We start from the raw sequence: 21,750 nt of genomic DNA on the forward strand, positions 1-21,750 counted from the left end.
AGCCCTTTAGAAGGATGTCAGGTTTTCTGACAGATTTTTATGAGAAAAACCCGTTTTCTCAGCCACTATTTTCATTGTATGAAAAACTAATTGATTTCCCTCAAGATTTGGAGTTAGATTGCTTATCCAGTTTTATGAGGAAACTAGGAAATTCCATGAGAAGAAAAGCAGGAGCTGTCCCCCACGGCGCTTGGCAGGAAGCCCGACTCATTCACTGAGACCAGCGGGACTGGGACCCACAGTCAGGGCGCCCCGCCTTCCAAGATCCGTGCCCTCAACTCCTGGAGTGTAGTGCCCCAATAAAACGCTGTGAGAACACCCAGACAGCCGAACAGGGGCTGCTGCTGCTACTGCCACAGAGATTGCTGGCCGGGGCCTTACCCGGGTCCCATGGTCTCATCAGCTATGGGAGGTGCTACCACTCCCCACTTTCCAGGTGGGGAGTTGCCCAAAGAACCTACCTTGTCAATGGTAGAACCAGGATCTAACCCAGGCCACCTGGCTCAGACAGCCACACGGGGCTGTTTCCAGTTAAATGAATCAAAGTCAAATTCAGTTCCTCTGTCTGCTTGCCACATGGCGAGTGCTCCATAGTCACGTGTGGCACGTGGCCTCGGTCAGCTCAGAGACGGCATGTCCATCCAGGAAATCTGGGAGCAGAGTGCTCTGGCTGTGGCCTGCCCCCTCCTGTGGCTCGTTAGAGAAGCCCAGGTTCAGTGGAACAAGTCGATAGCACTGAGCATCCTGTCACCTGCCTAGACTGCTTGTTTATAGAAGAACTAGAAACCCGGTGCACAAAATTCATGCACTTGGGTGCGGTCCCTCAGCCTGCCCTGAGCCCTCTTGCAGTCTGGGAGCCCTGGGGGGATGTCCGACTGACGGCTTAGTGGGCCTAAGCCGTCAGTCGGACATCCTTAGTATTGCCATGGAGGTGGGAGAGGCTCCCACCACTGCCGCTGTGCTCGCTAGCCATGAGCCCGGCTTCTGGCTGAGCAGCGCTCCCCCTGTGAGAGCACACTGACCACCAGGGGGCAGCTCCTGCATTGAGTGTGACCGGTCATTCCACCATTCGGTCATTTATATATTAGCCTTTTATTATATAGGATTTATTATATAGGATATGCTGTAGATGAGGCCCCCTAGAACCATAAGAAATGCAAAAAATTCACTGTTAACTCATTCTCAAATTGCCCCCACTTAAAATCAAATTGCCCCCCCCCCCCCCCGTGGGGCATGTGCTGCATCTTGGGAACCACTGGGCTTGACACTTTCCCTCTCTGAGCTTCATTTCTGAATACATACACATATACCATGGGAATTGTAATCTCTTCTTCGCCTACCTCACTGGGTTGTCATGAGGAGGTTCTGAGCTAACGAACCTAGAAATGTTTCATCAAGTAAGTAATGTCTAAACGGGAAGGGGTTGTTATTTTTAAGCTCACGGGTACCCTCGCAGGTAGCAGCTGCTGATGGGGGGGGGGGCGGGGGGAGCATGATTGTTTCCTGGGACTGTAGCTATGGAAGCTTTGCAGAGGGTTCCACAGGCCTCCGAGGGGCGGGCTCTGGCCAGCAGCCCTGTAGCAGGGGTCGTCCCTGGAGGCGCTGGCGAGGGGGCAGGGCGTTAGGGGGGGCACTAGGAAGGTTGTGAGGCCGAAGGGGGAGTAACTGTCAAACCTTCTCCCTTGGCGCCATTCTTTTAAGTTGTACGTGGCTGTTTCTCAGCTGTACCTGCTCAGGGCGGGGCTCCAATCTCCTGGAGCCAGGTCGGGGCTGGGCCAGGGCAGAGCCAGGCGGGCTAGGAGGGCGGGTTTAGCCGCACCCCCAGTGAGGTTCAGCGTGCTTCCGCTGCGGAGATGGCGCTGCTGCTGTCGTGGGGGAAGGGTCTGATGCGGGGCGGCGCGGGGGGGCCACTCAGGCCTGCCTCTACCCGGGTCTGGAATTGTAGGGAGGAGAGGCGTGCCCGGCCCCAGCAGAGGGGGCCCAGCAATGGTGGGCCACAGGCCTCGGGGGTGCTGACAGGTGGTCACCAGCATGCTATTGTTGTGGGCGTCCCTGGCAGGGGTGGTGGGGGAAGAGATCAGGAGTCGGAGGTGTGGGCTGCAGCTACCCCCGAGGCTGGGTCTTCTCCCTGTCCCGTCAGCCTCCCCGTCCCTCCGGGGGTGTGGGGGCTGGGGTAGGGTGTTCGTCCGTCCCCCCAGGGGTACTGGGGCTGGGGTAGGGTGTTTGTCTGTCCCCCCAGGGGTGCAGGGGCTGGGGTAGGGTGTTCATCTGTCCCCCCAAGGGTGCGGGGGCTGGGGTAGGGTGTCCGTGCAGGGGGCTTGGAAGAACTCCCCGTGGCCACTTCCTCTTCTTTACAGTCCGGGCTCCTGTCAGGCACTCTCCTCAGACCCCCGGGAACTTGGCTCCAGCCGCCCACCCCCTGCTGCGCACACAGCCTCCTGCTGGTCTGCCAATATGCAAATTGGTCGTTACTGTGATGCCGTTAGGACCAATTAGCATATTACCTCTTTATATAGAGAGGTAAACCTTCAGTCTTCACAAGAACACCTTGAGCTCGTTCACTGGCATAATTACCCATTCCCCGCTGAGTCACAGTTCAGGAGAAGGTGACACCCTTTCTCGGCGTGACTGTCTTCGTTTCCAGAGGAACGAGGTAACCGAGGAAACCCTCCCTGCCCCGTCCAATGACAGGTTCCTCCTTCCTCTGGCAGCCCTGGCCCCAGGCAATAGCTGTGTCTGCTTCGTGTCTCCGCAGGGCGGGAACGACCATGAGATCTTCACAGACCAGAGGACCATGGGCTACACCGTGATGGCCCCCGAGGACACGCGCAGGATCTGTGAAGAGCTCTTCTCCTAACGCCCCTCCCGTGGGAGGGCGGGAAGGCCCAGCTGCAAGCCCGAAAGGCTCGCCCAGTGGCCAACTCCGGGTCCCTCCCTCCCGTGCCCACGGACATTTACAACCGTCCAGCCCAGGACAGACGTGTAAAAACACTTCCTGAAATGAAGCACCTGCCGAGTGTCGGCTTGGTAGGAGCCTTGAGACCAGGGCACTGTGGTCATCAGCCGGTAGTAAGCTCAGTGACCTCTGAACTCTTGTTTTCCCACCTCACTTCCTGTTTGAGAGCCACAGACCTCAGCGTGGCCTGTGGACGACTGGCCGGGCAAGTGACCGCTGACCCGACGGAGCGTGCCCTCCGCTGGCCTGGTACCCAGGTTCGCTCAGATCCACTACGGTGAGGGCTGTTCTCTCACCATCGACTTGGGAGGCAGTAGTCCCAACGGCCCTTCCCCAGGGGCCGGCTCTGAGCCCAGGTTCAGAGAGACTAACAGGTGTCGCACTTCACCAAGAACCTGCCAGGCCTGGGCTTCCCAGGGGCCTGATGTGCCTGGTTTCTCAGGCAGCAGGTGAGAGCCACGGTGATTAGCAGGACAGAAGCTGCCCTGTTTCTCTGCAAATCTCTGAATAAGTAAGCGCGGGACCCTGGCCCTCACCCTGATTCTGACCTCAGGGCTGGGAGCAGCCTTGGTTGGGCCTGGGTCCTCCCCCCTCCCTCCCTCCGGGTTCCGCAGGTTCCTCATGGAACCGGAAGGCCCCTCCAGGCCCTGGTCCAGAACAGGGCGGAGATGGCTCGCCCAGGCAACGGTTAACATGTCGATTCCCGGCCTCTGGAAACGTCGGGACCCACAGCCCTCCACAGATTGGTACCAGGGCCGAGGCCGGCTTCAGTCCACAGTGTGACCTCTGCCGGGGCCCCACCGACCTGAATCCATGCGCTTTGCACCCCCACCTTCCCGCCCCCACCAGGCGCTTTCATCAGAGGAGCCTGGCTTCCCCCCAGAGCTGTCCCCGGGCTTCTCGGCTCTGGACAGTGCCCCCACCACGCGGCTGGCGTTTTCAGCGGTTCCCAGGACATGCCATCCGTGGCATCTTGTCGAAGGGTTTTGCAAATGTACTGTAATGACCTTTCAAGGTGACGAGCAGCAAATTAAAGTGATTGTATTATTTCCTATTTCTCTGATTACTTTTCCTGTCAACCTGTTTGCTCTTCAGTCGCATGGGATCCAGTCCCTACCACGTAGGTAACTTCATTCAGTAAAGCCCACTGAATGGTGGGTGTGAGCTATCACTAACTCAGGGAACCCCCCAGCAACCCGGGAAGCAGGACTTAGCCCGAAGCCATCCCTCAGCCTCGCAGGATCCGCAGGATACAGACACCATCACCAGAACCCTAACCGTGCTGAGTGTTGAGCAAGAGGGAAGCGCAGAGGTTGCACCCGAGCAGCCTGCTGCTGGTAAGAAAGCAGGTCCCGTCCCAGCACCGCAGAAGCCGGCCGGTATTCAGCCTGGACTCAGGTCGCTTGGGAAAGGCCTATGTGCGGGGCGGGGGTGCAGGGCACACCAGGTGCTGCATGAGCCGGGCCTCCAGGAAGGCCTTCCGAGCCTCCTGAGGAGCCTAAGCCTGACCCTGCGGGAGGAACTGGAGGCAGCGAGATCTGCGGCAGCTTGTGGGGAGCAGATGTGGATTCAGGAAGGGCGGGGCGTAGGTGGCTTTGAATCACTTCCTTTCCAAGAACTGCTTCCTCTTGCTCTTCCCCCAAGAAGTGCTCCTTGATCTCAGGCCTGGCAGCCTCCAGGCCCCTCCACCTGGCTGCCCTCTGCAGCACCCACTCAGGTTCTGGAGCTCATTCCACCCCCCACTTGCAGCTGGTTCCCAGTATCACCTGCAGCTTTTTGCCAAGGCCTCCCTCAAGCCACCTGGGTAACATCCTCTTCCTGCAACATGCCCACAATCTCACAGTTTTGAGCTTTGGCCTCTCCCTGAAAGGTTCAATGGGCTGGTCCTAATTTTCCCCAATACACTTAGTATTTTTGTTTGTTTTTAGAGAGAGAGGAAAACATCAATTTGTTGTTCCACTTATTGATGCATTCATTGGTTGCTTATATGTGCCCTGACCTAGGATCGAACCCAAAACCTTGGCGTATCGGGATGACGCTCTAACCAACTGAGCTACGCGGCCAGGCCCTTTCCTAATACACTCTGAAAATCAATGTAGCCTTAAAATAAAAATGTTCACCTCTGCACCAACAAAGATCGTTATCCACCTCCCCTGAGAAAGACTGTCCCAGGACGACCTTCCCAGCCCAACACACGTGAAGACCCGCCCGGAGCGGCCCTGCCGGTCCAGCCCAGCCCCTCACCTCCTCCCGCCCTCCTGGGAACCAAACACTTCTCACGGCTCAGCCTCACACGACCGAAGTATAAACGCATCCACAGGGCTTCCATCCACAAGTGACCAAGTAGCACTTGCTGTTGTCACAAAGCCACGTTCCACTTCTAAGCTTCCTACACTGAGCCTGACAGTTAAGGGAAAAGGTATGATCCCATTTTCTGACTCAACCCCAAAACAACCAGCTGCGAAGTAGAATGACTCAGCCTGGTGTGGGGAGCCGCCCTTACCCTCCGGCTCCGAGGAAGAGCTTCCTCACAGCCAGCTCCTCGTTAACAAACAACACACAGCCGTGCACAAAACAACCTTTATTGACAGGAAGGTGGGAGGAGAGATTGGATTTAGGAATGCCGGGTGCAACTCCCATCTCGGTCACCGACACCTCAGTCCTCCAGAGCCCAGAGCAGGTTCTGTATGTTGGGACTGAGTGGGAGGGCGTCCCTTCCAGCTCTGGGGACACCGTGCGGCTCTGGAATACCCAGTGAAGAGCTGGTCACACAGGAAGGACTGCAGGAGCAATTTGCAAAGGATTCCACACACACAGGTCACCTCCAAACAGCAGATCCAATCCCAACCCACTGGCAGGCGGAGTCTGGGGGATCACACAAAAGACGGGGCTCCTGGCAGAAGTGGTTCCAGAAGTGTGGCCTGTGCCCGCCAGGCAGCCTCCAGGGGCCACCTGGGCTTTTTGCCAAGGCCTCCCGAGGCCCGCGGGAAGAGGCCACCCTGGGCCCAGCAGCAGGCGAAGGCAGGAGGCAGAGAGCCGTGCAAGGGGGCACAGGAAAAGGCAGAGGGGGTCCCTTAACCGTGGTGTTTCACTGCACACACATCATCACACACACTTGGTGTTCAAACAACTGCGCCAGCCAAGCAGTTCCAGCCTCCCACCCCTCCGACGAGGCCGTCCCCAGGCTGAACACAAAGCGTCCCCAGAACGCAGACACCTGGGGGCCGGGGCCGGGACTGCTCCCCCCCGCCCCCCCAAAGCCCCGTCTTCGGTCTTCGGTCTAGAACACCCTGTCTGCCCAAAGCCAGCTTTAAAGGTTCCCTTTCCACGCTGACAAATGGACTCCTGACTCCACATCAGCCGCATATTTCAAACTACTGCCCAGCTAGTTCTATTTAAAAATCACAACTACAGCCAAACCAAAGCACAGCAAACACAATCCTAGATCTGTTTACTGGAACTAGCTACAAAGGCTCGCAATGTCGGCAGAAAGCGCAAACAGAGCTGGCTCCGGTGAGAGCGGCAGTTACTTTAAAAACAAAAACTCCTAACATTTCTCCACGCCTGTTTTCAAGACAACCCCTTCGCTCAATGAGTATTTCTCCAACATTTGACTTGACCAGGCTGTCAGAAAACAGGCTACTTACTCTTTTCTGGAAGGATCAGGAGAAAGGTCTGTTTTAAAACTAACACCCTCCCCTCTACGCTCCCTCCTCCCTCCCCATCCACCACCTAAGTAACAAGCGATGTGCAATGGCTGCTGGGCCGTAATCACTCAGCTTGAAGGCAGGTGGAGAAGACCAGGCTTCTAAGGGTGAGAATTCAGCTCTCAGCGCGGCTTTCCCAGGTGGAGGGCTAAGGGCTCCTGGGAAAACTTTTCCCGACCCCCCAGCTGTGACACCTCCTGCTGCAAAGGCTCCTGGGACCCTCCCACCCCTGCCCCCTGAAGCCAGCTCCCCTGGAACCATCCAAGCCTAGAATCCAAAAGCCTGCTGTGCCCAGGGCCTGGAGACACAGGAAGGGGGCGCTTGGGTGGGAATTCACGCTGGGGAAACACAGGATCCAAGTGTCACCACCCGGCAGAGTCCTGAGCCTCCAACCCCAGGGGGATGGGGATGAGGGACTCTGTGGGCTGGAGAAACACCACCGGACCCACCCCCGGGGCGAGGGTTGCACCCTCTACTCAGCCACCAGCCGGGCGCCTCTCCTTGTTCAATGCTTTTAATACTTTTCAGATGGTGCGGTTGTTGTGATGGTCAGAGGCTGTGCTGGTGGCCCAGGCACCCCGGGCCTGCCCCCGACCCCCTTCCACCAGGAGATACTTGAAAGGGACCACGCTCCCTGCTCTGCAGCCGCATCGCGGGCAGTGGAGTGTCCTCTCCAGTCCGGTCCTGCCTCCTCCTCTCCGCCGTCTCCCACAAGCCCAGGAGAAGGGGTGCTCCGGCCGCTCCTAGGAGCTGACGACGTGGCCGGACCAGGTCTCGTGCTTGGTGCCCGGCGCCAGGTGGGTGATGACCACCTCCACGGCCTGCAGCTTCTCGTGCTTGGGCGGGATGGAACACATCTTGTAGGTGACCTCGTCGCCTTCCACCGGCACGTACTCCCCTTCCACGCTGCGGGGTGGGGAGAAGCACGCAGGCCCAGCACTCAGACGAGCCGAGCCGAGGGATGCCACGCCCAGGACACGGCCCCCGCTGGTCAGAGGGCCGCCCCGGGCTTCTAGGGGACCTGCCCCTCCCGCCCCGCCCCCTGCCGTCAGAGGGAGCCACCAGGCCTCAGCGGTGCCACGCCGCCCCAGCCTCTCCACTGCCCCCTCCCTCCGCTGCGGAGCCCCGCACCCAATCAGCGGCCACCCTGGGACCTCTGATGCTGAGACAGAAGGAGCTCAGCCTGGAGGTGCTAAGCGTGGGCGACCCGGGGCCTTTTGGACAGAAGAGCCGTGGAGCCAGTCTGAACCAGAGAGAGAAACGAGGTGGCCCCACGGGGGATGAGTGATGCCTGGTCGAGGGATTCCCAGGCGCCGGCAGCACGCCCTCTGTGGGGTCACACGGCATCACCTGAGAACCCAGGCTGCACCTGCTCTTCACCTCCCCAGCAATGGTGAGCCTTCCAGAAAGATCCTTTGTGCTTACAGCTAGTTCCAGGAGGGTCCTCTCCCTTGGGGCCACTCCCTGGAAGAGTCCCTCGCTTTCTACGGGACATGAGTCGCCATCCCACCCCTGGGGGTGATGTGCCCATCTTGATGCCCCCTTGATGAGACCCCACAAATCCCCTGGAGCCCCAGGGCCAGCCAGCTCCCCCAGACCTGGTTTGCCTCGATGAAAGAATCACAGAGCAAATGGAGCTTCCCTCTTCCCTGTGGCGACCAGGAAGCTCAGGGTGCAGTGCAGCACCTGCCGCAGGACCGGCACCGGGACCTCTTCTTCCTTCCCTGCCCCCACCCCGCGCTCCTCACTCACTGATTCGTGACGCCCTGAGCACATCCCTGTAAACCACCACAAGCCCTTTCCGGGAAGAGGCAATGCACACCACGTATGCACTCACAGACGTGATGCGTTGCTTTAGCATCCTAGGTCTACGCGGTACAGGGGACCTACTTGCTAGTAAGGCCTGCCGTGTGAGCAGTGGGAGGGGGAATAAAGAAAGGGCGACATCTGCAATGGGTTCCTATTTTCAAATACACGGTTTCTGTATACAGGGTGAGGCAAAAGTAGGTTTACCATTCTTCATATGGAAAACAACGCAATAATTAATAAATAACAATACAAGAGTAAGCCGTGCTTTGCGCACTCACCACTGTAAACCTACTTTGGCCCCAGCCTGAGCAGAGCACAACTTTCCCGCAAACTGAAAAGAAAGATCAGGGGATGCCGAGGCCAACGGGTGGGGTGGGGTAAGGGTGCCGGGTCAGATCCCCACACAGCTGAAGGCCGGAAGTGGAACACAGGCCGCAGGACGCCGGGGCCTGCATGGGCGGGCCCCGCCCTGGGCCCTCCAAGGGCTTCCAGACACTCAGGAAGGAAGGACGTCGTCAGTGAGCAAGTGACTAGAGAAAGGATCCAGCTCCAACTTCCCGGATCAGAGGGGCCGGGCAGGAAACCACCCTGAGGACAAACACAGGGGCGCCCCTCGCCATCCACCAGACCAGATACACTCGGGCACTCAGCCCCATCACACCCCCCTGGTTCTACACACACACACACTCACACACACACACACACACACACACACGCACGCACACGCACACGCACACGCAGACTGTCACCTGCAGCATCAGATACACCAGCACCAAGTGCAGTCTCACAACCCCACCCCTGAACACAGCCACACCGGGTCCCACCCCCTGGCCTCACCCCCTCACCCATCATGGTCACATACTCTCCCTGCCACTGAGGAACCAAGACAGGGCCCGCCCAGCCCGCCCGCCCGCCCCGACCCCGCACTCACTCGGAGATGTGCAGGAAGATGTCGGGGCCGCCGTCAGCCGGGGTGATGAAGCCGTGGCCCTTGGAGCGACAGAAGCATTTGCACACTCCTTTGTAGATGGGGCCCTGCGAGGCCCTCACCGTCCTGACAGGGGGGGAGGGAGTGTGAGGGGGCCCACCAGCCCTTCAGACAGACACCCGCTCTCCTGGGGCGCACCCAGCTCATCCCAGCCCTGCCCACAGCTGTGGCCCCGGAGGTCCTGGCACAACTCTGGGGGCCATGCACACAGAACCCAGTAAGAGTGACTCCCTGACGACCTTGGCAATTGTTCTCAGGACTCAGTTTCCCCATTTGAAAGGAGGGTATTAGACTAAAAGCTGACAACAGGTCATTAATCAATCAGAGCAGCAGCCTCCACTCACTGGGCCTGAGGTCTGCATCTGCCGGGCACCGTGTGCGTCCTCGGCAGCACCGCGGCAGCCCTGCTCCTGTCCCCATTTTGCAGCTGAGGAAGTTGAGGTCTGACAAGGGAAGAGGCTCTGTGTGGTTAAAGGCCAGCGATTTTCGACCCCAGCGGCCTCGCCCCAGCTCCCGACAGGCTCCAGTGGGCCTGGGGCCGCGCCCTCCAGAGTTCGCAAGGCACTCTCCCGTTCTCGCCCTGACCCCAACCCCACGTCTCCCCCAGTGACAAACAGGGACACTGAGGCACGGAGACGGCCACCAGCCTCTGGAAGCCTCCCCCAGCCAGCCCGAGACTCACGCGGAGAAGGTCCTGGTCCGGCGGGTGGGCAGCGGGCTGGGGACCACATTGCTCCGGAGGGGGGATGGTGAGCGGGTGCGGGCCCGTTGGGTGTCCAGCAGCCCGACCGAAGCCTGGTGGGTGGGGGGCTGTGGTGGCGCAGGAGGTTCAGATGACATGGCTGACCTGGAGAGAGAGGGGGGCTCTCAGGGGCTCACACCCCGCAGGGAGGCCCCGGATGCATCCCCACCCCCACATCGGGGAGTCTGCCATCTGAGACCCGTTCCTCTCGCTGTGGAATGCAGGCCCGAGCTCCCTGAGCATGCAGGTCACAGCCACGTCTCACAAACTCCTCCACAGACACGCTGGCGGGCCCAGCGGGTCAGGCGCCCCCCCCCCCCGGGGGTCTGCAGCAGCCTGGCCTCCCTCTATCACGCGCTGCTCAGAAAGGCCAGCTGGTACCCATGACAAGGACGGCGTCGGTCCCCTGTGTGCCCTCAGTGCCCAGCACAGACCTGGGCAGTGAGTAAATACTGTGACAGGAAGGGAGGGGAGGGGCCAGGGAGGGAGGGGGCTCGGAGACAGGCAGGCAGGCCTTGCTCTATGCCAGCCCCTAGACCAGGACTCCAGCCTGAGAAACATTTTCTGGACCCTGCAAGCGCCAGGGGAGGGGGGAGGAGGGAGGGGAGGGGGAGGGGGAGGCAAAAGAAATAGCTCAGTGTTCATCCAGGAAACTCTGGGGCACAAACCAAAGACAGGCTCAGACACCGAGTGTGGATGCCAGGGCTGTGACCAGCCGGCATCGAGGGCCACCTCAAAGGCAGCATGTCCACCAGCCCCTTCCAAAGACCCGGCGCTCCAAGTGAATTCCCGCCCGTCTGGGTCACCAGGCTGCTAGGACCACTGATTACCTCGGCGATCCCCCAACATGCATCAGGGGTGGGACCAGGCGCCGGAGGCTGGGGGAGTGCACTCCACAGGGCTGCCTTGCTCGGGACGGTTTGCCAAGATCCGGATGTGGCCCGCTGTGCCCAAGGAACACCACAAGGTGACTACAAAGGCGCCCTCTCTAACGTGGCCTTGGCTCAAGGTCAAGAACAAAGAGCCCAGCCCAGGAGCCGGAGGGCCTGGGTAAGGCCCTTCCCCTCATGGGATGAATTTCCCATCTGCAGGGGGAGCGCCTGCTCGGGCTTCCACTTCCGGAAGGCCACGAGGGAGGCCAGGAGCCTGAGCCCAGACCTCACCCGAGTTCACACGGAGCGGGGACGGAAGCGGCCCAATGGGCAGGAGTGCCTCACACGGGGTTTTCAAATGTACACTGTGAGCTAATTCCACGTTTCCAGCTACTCGTGAGAAAAACCAGCAGCGCGGACCATCTGAACCCCCAGGCAGCCACCCTGCGTCCCTCATTTCTAGTCACTATGTGGCCGTAGGGCACCAAGGTTTCAAAGTCACCCAGCAAGGTCCCCTCTGTCCCCAACCAAACCGCCAAGCACCGGCCTCATTCCTCTCCCCTAAAAACAAAATCTCTGCCCCCACGCTCCCTACCACTACCCCCCCACCCCCCACCCCTCCCCCCGCAGCCCCGGGCTCTAGCCGGCTGAGAAGGGGAGCCAGCTGGCCTCTGGAGGACGGGGCATAGCTACCTCCTGACCCTTCTCTCAGCGGCAGCCACGGCCAGGGAGGACCGGGAGTCCGGGGAGCCCCCACCTCAAAAAGGCCCCGGCTGCTAGGCTGGGGGTCAGGGCTCCAGCGTGACCCACCAGCACAGGTCATAGAGTCCTGGAATGTTCCATCGCATGGGGTTCTGGGAAGGGGCCAGCCCAGAGAAGGGAGGGCCCCGCCCCGCCCTCACTCAGGCCCCCAGGACAGCAGGTGGCACCACAGTAGCTCAGTGACACCAGCGTGCGGTGGAAAAGGCATATAACCCCCCTGTAATCCCCCTCCTTTCCTCCGGGTCAGGCACGTCTCACTTCACATTTAAAATGTGAGCTATCTTCTAAACACCCAGGAGTTTGCCTCCAATTCCAGGGGCCACCTGCCAGCTGTGCGATCTTGGGCAAGCTACTTAACCTCTCTGGACCTCCCGTTTCCAAGTCCGGGAAATGGAGATGATCCTAGTCCTGACTTCCCAACAGGATCATGCAGTTGAAATGAAATAATGCACGCTGAGCGCTCAGCACACCGTCTGCCCCCAACAAGTGAGCAATAAGTGTCAGCTGTAATTGTTGTGTAATTGTCATCATAAAATTATTCAACAAATGTGTGCCCTGTGCCAGGCCCTATCCATGGCACTGGAGACAGGGCTCAATGTGGAGCCAGAGAATAAACAGGTAGATCAATCTATGAACACGATCACGGAGATTTCCAAAAGGGCTGGTAAAAATACACAGGAGATAAAAAGAACAGGGTGCGGGGGGGGGGGGGTGGGGGGGCTTCCCTAACGAGCTTACAAGCTGGATCCTGAAGGATACGAGTCAACCATCTGAAAAGCAGAAGGAGGCAGAGGCGGGGGATGCCTGTGCAAAGGTCCTGAGGTCGGCAGGGGCCCAGGTAGGACCGAGGCCAGCAAAGAGGCTATGTGGTGGCTGCTGGGGATGGAGAAGGTAAGAGACAGGAGGTGGGGTGGAAGGGAGGGCAGGACAGCTCAGGAAGCCTTGGGCATCATCAGCATCACCCCATGTGTCTTCCTTTCTTCACACCTATTTGTCTGTCTGTCTGTCTCCATTCCCCTTGCCAAGCCCTTCTCCACCTGGGTTAATGAACCGGGCCAAACTGGGCCCCCCTTCTCCCTCCACCCCACCCCCTCAACTCCCCCAATACACTCAATCCCTCAGAGATGCCGTCAGAAGCCCATGACCTTGTGGGGTAAGCAACCCGAGGGCAGCCCGGGGTCCCTCTGGGTCTCTAGGGCCAGCACTGGGGCTGCCACAGATCAGGGTTGTAGAGACAGTCCGGGAACGGCCCAGCCTCCTTACCCAGCACCAGACCCGAAGCCTGGCTGGCGCTGACCGTGCACCCGGTGTGCTCGGCCCCTGCACGGTGCGCAGAAGGTGGCCACATTCATGCTCACCTGGCACAGGAAGAAACTCAGGCACTGAAAGCAAGAGTGACTGGGAGGGGGCAGGGAAGTGCCGGCCTGGGAGACCCAGGAGCCTTAATCACCACCTCCCCGCCCGCCTCTCATGGCCCATCGGAGCTGGAGAGCAGCTGGGGCAGCTGCAGCAGGCCTGGCCCAGGGCCAGCACCCTCACCCCCACCCGCACCCCCACCCCCACTGGGCCTGGTAGGGAGGAGGAGGAGGAGAGAATGGCCTCTGTGTGGGGGAGGCCTCAGTTTAGGTCAAAGTCCAGCTGTAAGGAAAACAGCTGGGGGAGGGAGTTGCCAGTCACCCAAGAGCCAGCTCTGGGGCCCTGTTGCTGCCCCCCTCCCCCAACACACACACACACACACACACACACACACACACACACACGTGTGCGCGCGTGCATTCAGCAACCCCAGCCCCCCCACCAGCATAGTCCAGGCTTCCCGCTGGGCAACTGTGGTCCCAGGGGTAGCCCTGGAGCATCCCTGAGGGAGGCAGCCCCACTCGGGGTGACTAGCACCCTCCCCCAACGCCTGCAGCTGGGAGGAGTTTGCAAGCAGATGCTCAGGCTGGCAAGAGGCTCAAGGCCACACCTGGGGTGGGCCTCGGGCCCGCAGCAAACTCAGACCAAATATCATCCCCGAGGCTTGTCACAGTTGCTGCTCTGTGCACACATGTGTTTGTGTATCTGTGACATGAGTGTGCACAGGTATGTGTGCTCACACATGACTCTGGAGCCATCTGTGCGTCTGAACGCAGGCATACAAGTGTGCCTGCTCTGGCTTATGGCCCAGGCTTGTCACTGCCAGGGTGTGCACACCCGTGGGCCAGGTGGGCCTCACCCTGCCCCCCACACCCCGGTGCTACACTGGCACCAGAGGACCCTGAAGAAGGTTGCCTCCTAGTCAACTAAGAGTTACTGGGCGCCCGCCATGTACAGGAATGAAGCTCAGGACAGCAAAATTCCTGCCCTCGACAACCACCAGGACAACAAGAACAGAGAACTGGGGCCAGCAGTGCTCTCAGCAGTTCGCACATCTCAGCTCATTTCATCCCCATTTCACTGATGGCAAAACTGAGGACAAAGTATCAAGTGACTTACCCAAGCTCCACAGCTAATAAGTAAACTGGTAAAACACACAGTACATCCAACAGTGGAAAAGCTATGAAGAAAAAGCAAGCGGAGGCGGGGAGTGTGGGTGAGGGGCTGTATTTTTAAAGCAGGTGGTCCCAGGTGAGCTGCTGGCCATACTCCCCCTTCCCCAGACTGCACCCCCGAATTCTGAAGAGTGCCCAGCCAGGAGAGGGAACCCAGGACCTAAAGGTAGGGAAGCCAGGAAGCCACTCCCACCCTGCGGGTCCCCAGGGAAAGGTGTGTCACCAGGGCCTTTACCCTGGGAAAGGGCGGAGAAGGGGGCCTCAGCCCAAAATAGCCTGGGAATTTTCCACAGGCCATGCAAGTCCTCCTGGAAGGTTCTGAGAATTCCACTGGGCACCAGGCTCCTCCTCAGCCCACAGATCTGGACGCTGGAGATCCAACCCTACAGGTCTCCTCTTAACCGCCGTCCCCCACCTCCTGCCCTCTAAGCCTAAAAGCCACCAACCACATCAAGCAGTGGCTCGGCCCAGCCCCAGGGCCAAGCCACTGCTGGCAGGTGAGGATGAGTACTAGCCCACATAAAGGGCAGGGGATAGGGGAGCGGAGAACCGGGAATGGGGGCACGGAGGCAGTGAAGGTGTGATGTCCACCATCCACTGTCTTCTATGCTGGCTCTGTGCCAGCATTTATATACATCAACTAGATTCACCCCCACATCAGCCCCACAGGGGAGGCACTTTTATCATGCCCATTTGACAGATAAGGACACTAAGGCACAGAGAGGTTTAAGCCAGCTCTTCTCACACTTTAGTTGACCCATGAATCTCAGGGATGGAGTGAAAGTACTCATTCTGATTCTGAAGGTTGGGAGCTGAGGCTTGAGAGTCTGCATTTCTAAGGTGCACCCAGGGAGGCAGATGCTGCTGGACCACGGAACACAGCGCCCGCAGAGCTGGTGGTTAAGGGAAGCAGGGTGGTGGGTGGTGGGTTTTGAGGCTCTAGATGAGTCACAAAATTATCCCAGTGTACCTGGGATCCTGGTAAACTGAGGCAGAGACACCCTCCCTTCTCTCCCCTCTCCTCCCCACCTCCACCCCAGCTGAGCCCCAGCCTGGCAGAACTGAGGGCCTGCAGGCCTAGCAGGTGGGTCAGCTGAGGCAGGACAGAGGGGCCCAGGAAGCCAGAGGGCCCACAATGAGCCCTATTCCCCTTCATTGTTCCAAAGAGAGCCTGGTTCTGGGGGAGGGATGGGGAAAGGACAAAGGGAGGGGGGGAGGCGAAGGGAGGAAAAGGGAGTAGTGGGTAGGGAGTGAAGGGTAGAGGGAAAGTGTCAAGCTGAAGGATGAGGGAGCTGGGGGAGGGGGGGAGGGAATGAAGGGAGCCTCAAGAGGCTGTGGCAACAAGAGAAAAATACAAACAGGGCAGGAGGGTGTAGCCCCAGCCCCAGTGTCAGGGGCTGGATGAGAACAGCTGAGCCCCATCCCAGGCTGAGCCCAGCTGGCCTGCGCCTGCCCCCTGGGGCCCGAGTGCTGGGAAGAGGTCTCAAATCCCAGGACCAGTGTGCTGGGAACCAGAGGCGGGCCCTCCAGCACGGCCGCCTGACCCCCAGTAGGGCTCCCACCCCACCCTGCCCAGAGATGGTCACCCAGAGCCCTGACCACCTAGGCCCCGGCCCAGCCCAGCTCAACCCTCACAGCCCTTCTGGGAGAGCCCAAGCCCTTGCTGGTGACGGAAGCCCGCTCTGCACCCCGCACCCCGCTGCACGCACTCGGGAATTCCATCCTTGCCGCTGGGCCCTGGCAGCAGACCTGCTTCAGGCCCGCTCTGCTCTTCATGCCCTCTGTGACCCTGGCAAGTGACCTCACGGCTCCACGCCTCAGCTTCATCATCTGTCGAATGGGACAGTAACAGTGGCCGCCTCCCAGGCCTAGGGACATTGTGCAGGACAACTACAATGGGCTGGGTCCACGATAGCTGAGCTGCTCACGGTGGAACTATCAGGCACGGGGCCATCTGGAAGGATCCCTCCCATTCCTGTCCCTGCTGGCGGGACACAAACCAAGCGCTCTGACCTTGCCATCAGCGGGACAAAGAAAACCGGTCCCCTCCCAAGGGAACCCTCCCTTCAACACCACCCCAGGCCCCAGGGACCCCTCAGGATTTGCTGGGCCAGTGGGGGGGTCGGGGGGAGGGCAGACAGGCCAGCACTGAGAACCGGAAGTCACCAAGGGCTCCGGGAGAGGGGAGCAGCAGAGGTGGGGAGGCCCTGGCCTGGAGGAGGGGCAGGATCCCTTCAGGAGTGGGGAAGTCATTCCTGGCAGAGGGATCTGCAGGGGCAAAGGCCCAGAGGGAGGGGGGGTGCAGGCACAGAGAGAGGTGGGGAAGATCCAGGGGAAGATAGCAGGAAGCTCTGCTGAGAAGTTTGGCACTAGATGATAATGGGCACATCAGTGGACCATTTGAAGCCTGGGGTTGATTTAAACCAATTGTTTTTACAAGTTTCCCCTGGCGAACGGATTGGATGGAGCATGACTAGGGGCTAAGGGACTGAGAAATATCAACATAGCAAATAAAAAATGTAACAGTCGCTAACCTTTCTCCGGGCAATGGGTTAGCCATCTCCCTTCATTCTCACACATTGCCTTATGGTAGAAAAAAATTATATCCCCAGTCTATGGAAGGGGAAACTGAGGCTCCCGGAGACCCCAGTTTGCAATGAGGCACCCCCGCCTATGAGAACGGAGGCCCTGCCTGGAGCGGGCTGATCTGCGCTCCCCCGACCCCAATAAACACACACAGTTCAACACCAGAAAGGTGGGGGCGGGGGGGATCAGGGGCTTCCTTTTTTAAAATCGAAAAAGAACAGTTCATTTCCGGCCTGCAGACGGGCTGCCAGCGAGGCCAGCGGGGAGGGAGGCTGCGGACGCGGGTGAAGTTTTCGGCTCCGCCTAGGGGCCCCCCATCCGGGCGCAAACACACTGGGCGACCGCCCGGCGATTCCTCCCCCGAGGCAGCCAATCGCGCGCCGCCAGGCCGGCTCCCCGGCCGGGCCTGGCCGCGGTCCCGCCGCCGAACCCGCAACTGGCGCGGCCCGCCCCACCTCCCGGAGCGGCGCCCCCCGCGTCTCGCCCCACCGCACCACCAGTCACCTCATCCACGCTCCAGCGCACGCACGAAAGCCAGGGGAGGCTTCCCTAAACGCAGAAAACAGGTGGCCAGGCGGGAAGTGCTACCCGACGTCGGCTCCCAGTCCCTCCAGCCGCTGCCACACCCACCCTTCCCCGGGGAGGAGGAACTCGCTCTCCCCAAACAGGCCTCGCGACCGGAGGTTTCCTAGGAGCCCGAGAGTCCCAGCCCCGAGCCCCCTGCCGGCGAGCTAGGAGACCCTGCAACCGGGGGGTGAAGGGAGCACAGGCGCAAAGCAGCCGAAGTCCCATCCAGGCAGCTTCCGCGCCTCCGGTCGGGGGCCCCCGCCACACCCTCCCGGGGTCCCCGGAAAAGGTCCCTACCTGGCGACCCGCTCCTCTCCGCCTACGGCTGGGCTCCGTCTGCCAGAGCTAGGCTGCGGAGGGGGCGTGGTCCGAAGGGCGGGCCCGCTGAGGCCCCGCCCCCAGGGGCTGCCAGCCAATGGAGCGGCGCCGGAGCCTGGGCCGGCGGGGGCGGGACGGGCGGGGACAGCTCCGACGGACCTTTGTGTCCCCGCGCAGGACTGGCGGGAGCGCGGGACGCACGCCGAGGACTACACCGCCCCTACCCCCGCGCGGGGGCGGAGGGCAGTGCCTGCCTGTGCTGGCCCCACGGTCGGAAAGGTCCCCTGAAAAGTGGGAGAATCCCATCTTGGCGCCTGCAGGTCCGTCTCCTAACCCAGCGGGCCCGGCCCGGCCGCCATCTGACCTTCGCTCCGGAATCCGGATGGGCCTGGAGCGCTCTAGGAAAGAGATGGAGGAATGACAGGAATGGAGAGACCGAGGGGAGGAAAGGAAAACAGAAAATGCAAAGAAAGAAAACGAGGGAAAGCTGTTGACTTTGTTTTGTTTTTTATTCGTTTTATTCTAACCCCACCCCCCACCCCCACCCACCCCCCAGAGGAAGGAAGAGAGAGAGATAGAAACATCAATGATGAGAGAGAATCATTGACCAGCTGCCTCCTGCAGGCCCCACACCGGAGATTGAGCCGGGAACTGAACCCAGGACCCTTCAGTCGGCAAACCTATGCTCTATCCACTGAGCCAAACCTCCTTGACTCTGGAGGTAAAAGGTGTTATTCTCCTTTTACTGGAGAGGAAACGGGAGCACAGAGAGAGGAGTGACCTACCCCAAGTCACCGCAAGTTTGAAACAGCCCCTGAGCTCAGACTCGGGGTGGTAGATGAAGGGCAGGGAAGTGGGGAGGTAGCCTGCAACTGTCCTGGGACCACAGGGCCCAGGAGTGAGGTGGCCCTGGGGTCTCTGCAGGAGCCCACCAGCTCTGCCTGCCACTCATCTCTCTCTCCTTCCCCTCAGGAACAGGCAGACCATTGAAGACAGAGTGAGAAGACAGCTATCTCAGCCAGGAAGAGGGCCTCCACCAGGAGCCAAGTAGGCTGGCACCTTGAACGTGGACTTCTCAGCCCCGAGAACTGTGAGAAATGCACTTGTGTTGTTGAAGCTGCCCGGTCTGTGGTATTTTGTTACGGCAGCCAGAAGAGACTAAAGCTGTCCCTTTTTCTTCCTTCTCTCCCCAAACCCCTTCTCAGCCTCTCAGTCAGTTGACGCCTCTCAGGACTTCACGTCCTAGTTTGGGGCAGTTCCAGTTTGCAGTCACTCACGGTGTGTTGTCCATGCCAGGCTCTGGGTCGGGCGCTGCGCACCCAGAAATAAAAAGTGCCCGCCCAGTCCCCACCCCAGAGGAGCTGCAGCCTGGTGAAGTGGCAGGCAGGTTGATAACCGATAACCAATCACCAGGATGTCGTGTGGTAGGCTGGATAAGCCTGCAAAGCCCAGTGAGTGTCCCGCCCTCAGGCCCATCAGACGAGACTTGCTCTGAGGGAGGAGTTCTCTCCCAAGTTGCCATGGTTTCAGCCTCCTGCAGCCAGTGACATCAGTCCACATGTCGGCCCTGGCTCCTATTACTGGCCTCGTGCAAGACTTTGAGGCAATAGCTAATGAAGAGGTCTGGCCTATTTCTGCCCCATGAGGACCAATCTGCCAATCAGCCAGCCATCTGACAAATACTTATTGAATATGCACTCTGTTCCAAGCCCTGGACTGAAAACTCACATTGGCCCTGCGCCTTGGAGTATTAACACTCTTACAGGAGGCAGGTGTTAAACCGGTAACCACTCAATGGTATAAAAGCCCACTGTACCCACAGCAGGGATGGGCACCATGCTGGGGGAGAGGCTTCTCTGGAAAGTGCTAATGGACCTGAGATCTTCCAGAAGATCAGGAATTAAACAAAGGAAAGGACATTCCCAAGAGAGGCTACCAGAGCATGTGCAAAGGCCCTGAGGTGACAGGGCATGTGGGATGAGATGGCAGTTGCCAGAATGGGCCAAATGTATGGATCTCAATTAGGGAGCTTCATCTTTAAGAGTGATGGCAGCCAGGTAAGGGCTTACAGCTGGGAAGAAGTGGAGAATCCTCTCTCCAAAATGCAAGTCCCATCAATCTCCTGTCCCCATTCCTTCTCACTGTGACTTGGGCCTATACTCTCTCACTGGGAGCAGCGGCCTCCACCCATCCCTTCTGCCTCCCCCAAATTTCATGCCCAGACTCCAATTTTCTGTGCAGCTGCCAGAGTGATCTTTCAAAGTCCAACCATTTTAAAAGAAAAAAAATAGTCATGCTACTTGGTAAGGCAGACTTTATTCTGGACTATCACGATAGGTATAGGTGCCGGGATCAGCAATCTGGAGAAAGGCTGTGCGTAGATTAAATAAGAGTCCAGAGACGAAAGATAATTTTGAAAGGCATTGGGGGTCAGAGGAGCTTTAGCTAAAGGAGCTAAAGTTCTAAGTTCTTAGTTCTCCTTGTCTCAGGACCCCTGCTTTTTATTAACACACTTTGTCCTAAGGCAAGGTGGAGATAATACACTTCCAACGGTAGGGTACAGACGCATTGTCAGATTGGGGAATAGCCTACAGCTGTTCAGGTGTTTGGCCAACAGGAGGCAATAACATGTAGATTGAGATGCCCTGAGCTGTCTGACAGCAAACAATCATCCTATTCAGGTTTGGGGTAAGTGCCTTTTAGCCATTCCAATAGGTGATTACATATGTGACTTAGCCCTTGTTGAGCCCCTAAGTTTCATCAACCTTTTGATGAAACTCTTGTAATTATGACATGCTGGAATTGGCTTCCGGCATATAGGGAGTACTGCGTGGGGTTTTGCAGCAAGGGAGAGAGATTGCACTCAACTCCAAATACAATAAGGAAAAGTGGAAATTTATACTCAAGAAGCCAGTGTGTGTGTGTGTGTGTGAGTGGGAGGGGGGGGGGGGTACATCTGGCTAAGTGGGCCTAGCAGGATTCTTGCAGAAGACAGGCCTGACATCACCTGGAGGTTGGTGGGAGATGAGGAACTTGGTCAAATATCAAGGGTGACCAGGTATTGAGGGTGAGGGATTCTAGCCAAACCAACTTGAGAGAACTCTTGCTAAAACTGGACTGTACAAGGACAAAGACAGGAGCCCAAGGTCAAGCAGAGGGCTCAAAGGAGCCAGCCTAAAGTTTGGTCAAGAAGAGACTCTTTAGCCCTGGCTGGTTATCTCAATGGTTAGAGTAACAGCCCTCCTCCTCCTCCCCCGTCTTCCCCCCCCCCCCCCCCGGACTGAAGCATCTCAGGGTCAATTCCCCGTCAAAGGCACCATACCTGGGTTGCAGGCTCCATCCCCAGCTCTGGTCAGAGTGTGTGCAGGAGGCAACCAATCAATGTGTTTCTCTCACATCGAAGTTTCTCTCTCTACCTCCATCTCTCTCTCTCTCTTTCTCTCCCCCCACCCACCCTTCCACTCTCTCTAAAAAAAAAAGCGGGGGAGGGGGGGAGCCCTAACCGGTTTGGCTCAGTGGATAGAGCATCGGCCTGCGGACTAAAGGGTCCCAGGTTCGATTCCGGTCAAGGGCATGTACCTTGGTTGTGGGCACATCCCCAGTAGGGGGTGTGCAGGAGGCAGCTGATTGATGTTTCTCTCTCATCAATGTTTCTAACTCTTATCCCTCTCCCTTCCTCTCTGTAAACAATCAATAAAATATATTTTTTTAGAAAAAGGGGGGGAATATTCTCAGGTAAGAATTAACAAAAAAGAGAGAAACTATTTATATATGTATAAATAGTCTCCATGTCCCTCCTGTGCTCAAAACCCTCCAGTGACTCCGTATTGCTCTTTAAGTAAATCCCAGCTCTCCTGCTGTAACACTCCAGATTTGACTGAGCTGAATATGAGAAAGCTCCAGTAAGAAGCT

General features: G+C 58.6%; 2 protein-coding genes across 6 annotated transcripts in view; one reads left to right on the forward strand and one right to left on the reverse strand.

The window, feature by feature from the left end:
* PMM2 (phosphomannomutase 2) overlaps positions 1-4,010 on the forward strand; it is a 28,125-nt gene extending 24,115 nt beyond the window's left edge. Inside the window, exon 8 of the mRNA XM_079781415.1 lies at positions 2,756-4,010. Coding sequence (XP_079637541.1) covers positions 2,756-2,857 — 102 coding nt within the window. The 3' untranslated portion in view covers positions 2,858-4,010. The remainder of the gene's footprint in view (positions 1-2,755) is intronic.
* Positions 4,011-5,522: 1,512 nt separating this feature from the next.
* On the reverse strand, positions 5,523-17,944 carry CARHSP1 (calcium regulated heat stable protein 1). Of its 5 annotated transcripts, none has more exons than XM_079785070.1 (5): positions 17,818-17,944; positions 10,143-10,307; positions 9,805-9,903; positions 9,404-9,526; positions 5,523-7,569 (listed from the first exon to the last, which is right to left on the reverse strand). In XM_079785070.1, exons 2-5 carry the CDS (start codon positions 10,298-10,300, stop codon positions 7,407-7,409), a joined length of 543 nt encoding a protein of 180 aa, XP_079641196.1. In that variant the 5' UTR covers positions 10,301-10,307; positions 17,818-17,944; the 3' UTR covers positions 5,523-7,406. The 5 variants fall into 5 exon arrangements, with proteins under 5 accessions (XP_079641196.1, XP_079641195.1, XP_079641194.1 ...); XM_079785069.1 differs by lacking the exon at positions 17,818-17,944 and adding an exon at positions 17,458-17,632; XM_079785068.1 differs by lacking the exon at positions 17,818-17,944 and adding an exon at positions 11,033-11,609.
* Between the last annotated feature and the right edge of the window lie 3,806 nt (positions 17,945-21,750).

The sequence above is a fragment of the Cnephaeus nilssonii genome, assembly GCF_951640355.1.
Source record: "Cnephaeus nilssonii genome assembly, chromosome: 2".
Taxonomy (NCBI): domain Eukaryota; kingdom Metazoa; phylum Chordata; class Mammalia; order Chiroptera; family Vespertilionidae; genus Cnephaeus; species Cnephaeus nilssonii.

Excerpts from the sequence above, each read along its gene's own strand:
- CARHSP1 (XM_079785068.1), bottom strand. The coding sequence starts at position 11,055 with ATGCATGTTGGGGGATCGCCGAG. Across the intron at positions 10,308-11,032 it reads CATGTTGGGGGATCGCCGAG|GTCAGCCATGTCATCTGAAC; the intron begins GTAATCAGTGGT and ends CTCTCTCTCCAG. Across the intron at positions 7,570-9,403 it reads ATCTTCCTGCACATCTCCGA|CGTGGAAGGGGAGTACGTGC; the intron begins GTGAGTGCGGGG and ends CCCACCCCGCAG.